Source organism: Dipodomys spectabilis, unplaced genomic scaffold (genome assembly GCF_019054845.1).
Source record: "Dipodomys spectabilis isolate Male_0828 unplaced genomic scaffold, ASM1905484v1 ptg000137l, whole genome shotgun sequence".
NCBI lineage: Eukaryota > Metazoa > Chordata > Mammalia > Rodentia > Heteromyidae > Dipodomys > Dipodomys spectabilis.
The window spans coordinates 12,986,902-12,996,067 of record NW_024870814.1 but is presented as its reverse complement, the minus strand read 5'-3'; the positions used below and the strand labels follow the sequence as shown (position 1 = coordinate 12,996,067).

The window sequence follows — 9,166 nt, the reverse complement described above, 5'->3', positions numbered from 1 at the left end:
CATATTATCACAGTTACAGGCTTACAGGTGTGAGGTTTGCTAAATTTTTGCCCTGGCTGCTGAGGAAAAACATTAAAACAACACTATTTTTTACCTGCCTCTATTTACATTTTATTGGAAAGGTGACATATGGAGGACTTATAGTTACATGAGTCAGGTAAATAGTACATTTCCTTTTAAACATTGCCACATCTTCCTTCCTTTCCTCCCAATGTTGCCTTTGGAAATTTGAAATCATCTTTGGAACTCCTCATTTTACAGTATTGAGATCTCCATGTGTCCAGTGAAATACGACATTTAGGGAAGAGTGAGGCTTGGTGCTTCCATAAACATAGCTAGCTGGAAACCAGTGAACCTGACAGGGCTCATTGTGACCCCAGAAGCACATGGCCTTTTGCTTGCCCTGGTTCAGATGCATGTTTTTTTTTTTCTTTCTTGCAGTTGTTTCTAACATATTTATAAGATGATTTCTTTGATGCTTTGTATGTCCCTCCCCCATCGTATAGCCTCTGGTTTCACTGTATTTGATGCTGGTATAATTTGTGGAGGGGAAGGGAAAAAGAAATTGCTTAAATAGGGATACAGGTGGACCCATTGCAACAATGAGATATACAAGACGTTATGTTGAAAAATGAACTTTACAACTTTGGCCGGGCAAGGGGGTGGGGGGTGTCGGGCAAGGGGTGGGGGGAGATGGAAGGGGAAACAAAGGAGGAGGCAACAATGCTTGATAAGAAATGAGCTCATTACCTTGCCCATGTAATTGTAACAACTCCTTACGGTAGTTTCACAATAAAAATAAATAAATAAATAAATTTAAAAAGAAAATCTTATAGTGCAGATTTAAAGAAAAATGAATGAGACAAAGGATGCCTGTTTTCCCTTATGTATGGAAGCCAGATTTAGCTTATAAATTCATTAGTAAATAGGTTAGTTGGTATACAAATACATACAAATATATTCACTGGAAGATGGTAGATTCCACACAGCACTCTAGTATAATCCCTTAGAATGGCGAAGTCAAATTTCAACAAAACAACAGTAGAGGGCAGGCACTTGAATGGAATGGAGTGGGATCAAGGGCAAAGGGGAAGAAGAATGAAGCTGAGAAAAGGAGAATGGGGGTAAGAATTCACTGCAAAGTCAGGTGCTGGTGGCTCACTCCTGCAATCCTAGCTACTCAGGAGACTGAGATCTGAGCATCTCAGTTCAAAGCCAGTCTGGTCAGGAAAGTCTGTCAGACTCTTACCTCCAACAAACCACTAGAAAACCAGAAGTGACACTGTGTTTCAAGCAGTAGAGCAATCACCTTGAGCTGAAGAGCACAGGGACAGCACCCAGATTATGAAGAGTGCACAAAGAGTGGGTAGGGATGGATAGTGAGAATGTTTTAAGGGATGACATTGATCAATTTGCATTGTATTCATAACTTGCTTATTTATTTTTTTATTGTGAAAATACTGTACAGAGTGGTTACAATTACATGGGCAAGATAATGAGTACATTTCTTATCAAGCATTGTAGCCTCCTCCTTTGTTTCCCCTTCCCATCCTCCTCCCACCCTCCCAGCCAACTCCCCCCTCCCTGACAAATTTGTAAATTTTGTTTTCCTCATAAGGACTTTTACATCTCATTGTTGCAATGGGTCCACCTGTATTCCTATTTAAATGATGTGTGGTTTTTTAAATGGCAATTCTTTTGTACAACTGCTTAAACATTAAAAATTGGGAAACAAAATTAATGATGGAATGGTAAAGTAGGTCCTCTCTGGGTATGGGTACTCATTGGATAGAGAGAGAAAAAAAAGTTAAAATAGGCAAATATGGTAAAAATATTATATGAACATATAAAAATGTTTCTAATGAACATTCAGAGTTGTAATTGTGTAGTGATAGAAACCATACGACTCTAAGAAGTGAGGGTATGTAATGTATAAAAGAGCCAGATTATGATATTCAAGGAAGGACCGCAAAACTGTTCTGAATTAAAAGCAGACTGAGATCTAGGCCAGTTAAGGCAACCTGTAAGTGGGTCCTTTTGTCACAAATGCTGTTACAATTGTCAAAGTCAAAATGGTCTTGCAGTCCACAGGGCATGATTTAGGATACCATCATTTTATTGGGTCAGATTAGAGAATGCCCTGTTTTTAAGAAATTTTTAGGGTGTAAAACTATGAGGGCATATTCTGAAATGAATGAGAACAAAATGCAATTTTTTACTACACTTACAACCCATCTGTAAATGTAAAAATGTTTCAAATAATTTGCAATATAAAATAAAATTCCTTAACCATATGCTGAAATTATTTTTGCTTTGTAAGAAAAATCACTTTTCTACAAATGTCGAAGATAATACTGTTTCCTCAAATATATGACCCTTACAAAAGCCATATGCTCCTTAATGCCCACCTAATAATTGCCTAAGTATTGCTCTTTGTTTAGGGACCTCCATATTCTGTCCTTTGAGTGTGGTCTTATTCAGCAACCTGGAAGTTCTTACCAGTAATGCTAAACATATTTGTCAAAGAGAAATTAATTTTTCACTTCTTCCAGCCAAGCAAGATGGAACCAGGATTAAGATAAACCTAAAACCCTGGACTCGTCATGATCTATTGCAAAACAATGACTCCCAAGTAAAATTCAAATCAACATCACATCACTGAGTTTGGAAACAGAGAGAGGAAGAGAAAAGGCAGAGATCAAAAGTTCCACTAGGAATGTAAGAATGCCAGAAAGTCCTGACACCTGATGGATCATGAAGGACCCTATGAAAAATGCAGTGTCTTCATTCAAGTCCCGATCTTCTATTGCAATTGGAGCCTTATAATGTCACAACAATAATCAGAGTGTCTTGTCAACCAGAAAGAATTTGGAGACCCAGAAAAAGTGGTATCACTCTTTAATATATTTCATTGCTCCCAGAAATTCGACCCCTCACATAGTGCTCCTTCAGTCATTCTGACAGAGTGGGCAATTCAAGTATCAAATTTCCTTGGATTAATGGGGGAGAATGATGCAAGGGCTGACATAATGTATTGAACTCGTAACCTGATTTGGAGAATGGTAAATTCTTATGCAAATACTTAAAATAATGAAAACATAATTTACAAGGTATCAATTATTTTCATCATCATTACCGCTGGGCAACAAAAGTTTCAAACTAAAAAGTTCAAGCCTAAATTTCATAGACTCTGTGTGTTTCTTCATTAGATCTATCCTGTTCATAGGATAGATAACAGCAGTAGTCCATTCCCCAGGTCCACAGTGGGGCCAACCTTGCTGCAGGGGAAGAGAACTCAGATGCTCCTCTATTCTTGTTTGACTTCAGGTTTGAAAGCCTGCACAACTGCCCACTTCTGGCAAGTCCACTAGATAGTATGTTGATTAGCAACAAAATGTGTAGGTGATGTTCTTGGAGTAAACTGGCTTCCCTTGTTCCTGTGTGGAGTGGGTACTCTTGCTGATGATTGTAAATATGAATAACAGGCAGAAAAGTGCACATTCTAGAATGTCAAATTACACATTCTTAGAAACTGTTATGGAGTAGATTCCTGCAAAGCTTCAAGAAACAGATCCAACAAGGCCACTGCTAATTAAGCCTGTGGAAGGATCCCCAACACCTGTAGTTTCAGTTTCAAGCGACTCCCTAGGGAAGAAGGATATTCTTGTAACTCAGAAGGATTACAACTCTGCAGCAGTACAGCTACAAGAGACAAGGGCTCTTGGCCTGCAGCCATTCTGTTATCTCAAACCACCAATCTGATCTTGGATATAGATGCAGTGCACATTTTTCCATAAACAAATTCACATTTTGTAAAACATCAGGAGAAATACATGACCACAGAATACATTGCAAACATATTCTTTACAAGCAAAAATTACTTACCTCAATTCAGATGATAGGGAAACCCAAACCCACTTGTTGGTTCTCCTTCAGAAGTCTCAAGTGTAATCCCAGGACTAAATTAAAATGGTGAATCCAAAGTAGTATTTCATGTATAGACTTTTAAAGAAAATAATAATCTTATTTGCAATAATTAGTATAAGTTTAGGACAAGCAAAAAAGGTCAAAAGCTATGTACATATGACCATATAAGATGATATTAAGTGAAATGAACCCCAAGATAGGGACACAAATTATTTTTTTCTTTCTTGCTATTGTTTATAATGTATGTATAATGTACTATGTGATTTTGTTTGTTTCATTGGTATGTTCCTCCCCCATGGTATAACCCCTGTTTTCACTGTATTTTATTTCAGTGCCCTGCATATTGTATATACATTTTTATAATTTGGGGAGGGGAAGGGAAAAACAAAATGTTTAAATAGGGATACAGGTTGACCCATTGTAGCAATGAGATGTACAACACACTATGTTGAAAATGAATTTTACACGTCGGGGGTCGGTGGGGGGGAGTTGAGGGGTAAGGAGGGGTGGGGGGTTAGTTGAAGGCATGGGGATGGAAGGGATGGTAGGGAAAAATAAAGGAGGAGGCAACAATGCTCAATAGGATATGTACTCATTACCTTACTCATGTAACTGTAACCCCTCTGTACAGTATTTTTACAATAAAAATGTATAAAAAAAGATGACTACTGATACATTACATACAGAACCCATGTTTTTCCTTACTAAATCTCCACAATCCAGGTTCCCCAGTTCTTCCTTTAAGATCAGGTCTGTAAAGGTTTAACTACATGATTTAATACACTGTTACTTTGTTGCCTGTTGATAAATTAGAACAGAACAGAAAAATGTGGAATGATGTGATCCAAAAAAGAAGGTTGAGCGGATTGGGAGATGAGACATTATCATCTCCATTTAAATTCCCTTTCAAAACTAGGCAAATTCAGTTTGTAGGAATGCAAGTTAGCATAGCCAGTATGGAGGACAGAAAGGAAGTTACTAAAATACCTAAAAAGAGACATACCAGATGATTTGGCTACCTCACGCCCGGGAAACATCTGAAATAAAGCCAACACACAAAAGTGATATTTATAAAGGAATTTCTGCATATATAGATTTATTGTGATACTGTTCTCAGTAGAGAAAATTTGAAATCGGTCAATTGTCCTAGAATCAATTAGAAAGTAGTGATGAACTGGCCCATATATGTCTGTCTGTCTGTATATATGTATATATATACACACATATATATATGTACACATACATATACATATATGCACACATATATATGTACATATACATATACACACACATATATGTGTGTATATATATATATAGATATATAGATATACATGTACACAATAAATATAAAGAAACATGAAATCCTGTAATCTGCAGCAAAATGAAGAGAGCTGGAGACATTCTGTTAAAACAGCCAAAACAAAAGGCCTTTCTCGTTCAAACAAAACAAAATAGAAGAGTAATTATGTGGGCCAAAAAAGGGCTCCAGTTCAGGAGGCAGGAGGGTGAGCACAGGGGAAAAATAGAAGGACATGATCAATGTACATAATAGATGTATATGGAGAATCCTAGAATCTTATTAATAGATGCTGATAAAATATGTTAATACTATAGATATCAGAGAAGTAATGACTAAAATCTGAAGCAATGAATCTGTTCTTTGTATTATAAACAATTCCTGATGGTAGCTCATACACCAAATACTAGCTATTCTGGAAACTGACATCTCATGATCCTAGTTCAAAGCCTGGGCAGGAAACTTGGTGAGAGTCTTAGCTCCAATTAATCACCAGAACACCAGAAATGGAACTGTGGCTCAATATGTTGGAGTGCTAACCTTGAGCAAAAGAACTCAAGCCCCAGGACTGACAATAACAAAAAAACATTGCTGCTTAGAATATCTGTTACTTGTGTTATTGTTTTATGAATCTCAAGTGTTGACACAATTCACACTCTTCAAGTCTATATTATCTATATATGAGCATCTCTGTCAGCAGGTGCAGGCACAGGAGGAACAGTTGGGGCAGCCCAGACTCTCACTTCTGCTTCCCTGGGAGGTTTTTGTCATGGCTTATATCACTGTGGGAGGGTAACCATTACCATGTTGACAGTAATAAGTGGCAACATCTTCAGGCTGCAGGCTGCTGATGGTGAGAGTGAGCTCTGTTCCAGATCCACTGCCACTGAACCTGGATGGAACTCCAGATACCAAATTACTACTAGCATAGATCAGGAGTTTAGGGGCTTTCCCTAGTTTCTGCTGGTACCAGGCTAAATATCTATAAATGTTTCCACTGGCTCTACAAGTAATGGTGGCTGTGCCTCCTACAGATGCAGACAAGGTGGACGGGGACTGGGTCATCTGGATGTCACACCTCGCATCTGGCAGGGGAAACATGAAACAAATATCCACATTAGTAACCAAATTATAAGAAGGCTCTCTTGAAGAGTAAAGCATCATCAATCACACTGAGGACTTTTAATGCCCAATATTCTTTATCCTTACCTGGGAGCCAGAGCAGCAGGAGCCCCAGGAGCTGAGCAGGGATCCTCAGGTCCATGTTGTGTGCTGACTGGGACAGACTGCTACATCGACTATGAGCAGCCTATGAAGGAGTCCTGAGGGCAGTGGGCTGTGCTGCTGGCACATGCAAATCATCAGCTTCTGGACAAGTTTAAACACAACTGTACGGCTGTCTCATCTCAGTAGATCTACACAAATTTGAGTCTCAGGAGACTTAGGTCAGGCAACAGTCTGTATTGTAGCCACAGAAGAGAATCAGCACATTTCTTTCCTGTGGGTGGAGCAGACCACTGATCTCATTGAGGATAAAAGTCTCTTTACTTTTTATTCCTTTATCTGAGACAAGAACTATCCATCAAAAGGTTAGTTCCAGAAATTTAAAGACGTTTGTACAACACTCATTTGGCACAGGCATTTATTATCCAGAGCAGGAATTTTGGGAATTGCTCTGATTCACTGATCATCTTTATGTGGCAAGTTGTCAGCACTGCTGCCCTGTAATGCGATCCTTAGAGATGAAATAAGAATGTGAAGCTATTACATTGATTAGAAAATAGTTAAACTTGTGAATTGTGCAGCACAGCCTTGTTTTTTTCTATATCTCTGAATTTCTTGCATCAGCAGATACATAAAAGCAAGACATTTTCTTCTCTTCAAACCTGACCAATCTTTTCCACCATCCTAGGGGTGTGTATAGTTTATAATGTCCATTATTGAAGTCTTCATATTAACTTCTGTTTTTTAAACATCTTAACCAAAGCTACTGTGTTTGAATCAGAGATTCTCCTTGAAAAGCAGGATAAACTTGGGTTATGCTGAAGCCTACTGAGTTGCCTAAACCTACATATATTCCTTTCATTTGGTAGTCTCTTCTATTTGAGAAGAGAACACTGTGTTTAACAGCTGGGTTAAAGATATTGGGCTCAAGTAGAGCGAGTAGAACCATGGAAAGGAAGATCATGTTGGAATTTTTTAACAGAATCCAGGAGCCAGCAGTACATGGAAATGTCATTTATATTGAGAGGAGGCAACATGGGGCTTAGAAGCAAGAGTGAGGAGAGCTGATTGTCTATGCCAGGGAGAAAGAGCATTGCTGGCTGCACTGAAGGTGCTGAGGTGGAATGAGACACGAGGACATCCATATGGGCCTGTGCAGTTGTCAGGGCCCACAAGTCACTACTGCATGGGATGCAACGTTGACTCATCTCAGCAGTGTTATGCCAGTCTGAGTAATATATGAGCAAATATGTGAGGGGGTTGTATGCTATGATCATGTAAGTGACAGTGACAGCTGGTGTTTCTCATCATCCAAAAAAGTTGATCATGTGGCTAAATTCATGAGGGATCAATGGTCATACTCTTGAGAGAAAGAATTGTAATCTAACTACAGGAGAACTTTGTCTAAAAATGTATTTCAGAATAACCTATTGCTGTGCATACAGGTGGAGAAATCACCATAAATTCACACATATATGTATGTATAAGACTAGATGAATGAATGTGTGGATGGATAATTTTTCACAGTCTAATAGTAATGATGTTCTAGTTCCATGAATAGATAGCACCATCACTAATGTACCTGTAAACTTTCTCCAATAAATGAAACAAGTGACCCTTATGGAAATAATTGATTTTTTTTATCAAAACTAAGAAAGTGTAAGGTAATTTTGGACCATTTTGTGCCAAAAAAAAAAAAAATCCTGGTGTGCGAGGTAAAGGAAAAAGTGGAGAAAATCAACTAGAAAGGGATGCCCACTGACCAATTTCAAGGGATTTTGAATACCATATAAATGCTAATATACCGCATTAAATCAATTGTAAATCCTTGGATTCGCCATGATATTTTCATAAGAAATGGGATATTCTAAAATGATCAAAAACTTCTCCACACATTTTCATAAATTGTAAAAGGGAAAGAATTATTATACAGCAGAGAAATCTGGCAGCCATCACCTAGTTTAGAATTGAAATGAAGATCACCAGTAATGATGATTCAAACCATGGGTCTGTTAACAGTCACCATAAAAAGAACACAGTGGCAATTCTGGACTTTGCTCACATATATGTACTATTGAATATAACATGAAGGAAAATTGCATGAATCTAGTTTGAGAGGCATTCAGAAACATGGCTGCTGTGCAGTCACTAAGAATGATAAGACCATGATTATATTGTGTTTTTTTTCTTACACAATAGGATGCAAAATAACATATATTCTTCCATTAGAACTCATTTATCATTTGGCAATATTTCACTGGAAGTAGGCAGAGATTTCAGTTCATAGAAGAATGGAGAAACAAAAGGTAATTCAAGAGAGGAAGCTCAAACAACACTTAATCCAGGGGTTCATTTGTTATAGCAAGATATGATTTTTTCCTACCTCTCTCCTCTTTCCTCCTGTGTCCTACTTCTGTAATTAGGACAAGGTTTTGTCTTGTTAACAAATTGTAGGACCATGTGTACTCCTTGCCACGCACAGGCTTCTTCCTACCACTAGGATCTCAGTTTCTCTCCATGAGGTCAAGCCAGGTAAGGTCAACTTGGGCAAATACTGGAGACAATCACTGTCCAGGGAATGACTTCGCATACAGGCCAATCAGCTGTTCTGAAATGGGATTAAATTAAACATCCTTAAAAGCAAACTGCCTACAGACAAGAATAGCTGTTTGTAGTAAGAGCTCTGATGTGCATAACAAATGCATTGGAAGAGCAAAT

At 38.1% G+C, this 9,166-nt stretch overlaps 1 long non-coding RNA gene and 1 gene segment (V, D, J or C); both read right to left on the bottom strand.

The window, feature by feature from the left end:
• Positions 1–2,881: 2,881 nt before the first annotated feature.
• On the bottom strand, positions 2,882–4,070 carry LOC122116738. The gene is made up of 2 exons (XR_006149011.1): positions 3,886–4,070; positions 2,882–3,645 (listed from the first exon to the last, which is right to left on the bottom strand). It is a non-coding gene; the product is annotated as an uncharacterized LOC122116738 (long non-coding RNA).
• A 1,772-nt stretch (positions 4,071–5,842) lies between these two features.
• Positions 5,843–6,488, bottom strand: LOC122116699. The segment is given in 2 exon segments: positions 5,843–6,309; positions 6,434–6,488. Coding segments are annotated over 2 exon segments (366 nt in total).
• Between the last annotated feature and the right edge of the window lie 2,678 nt (positions 6,489–9,166).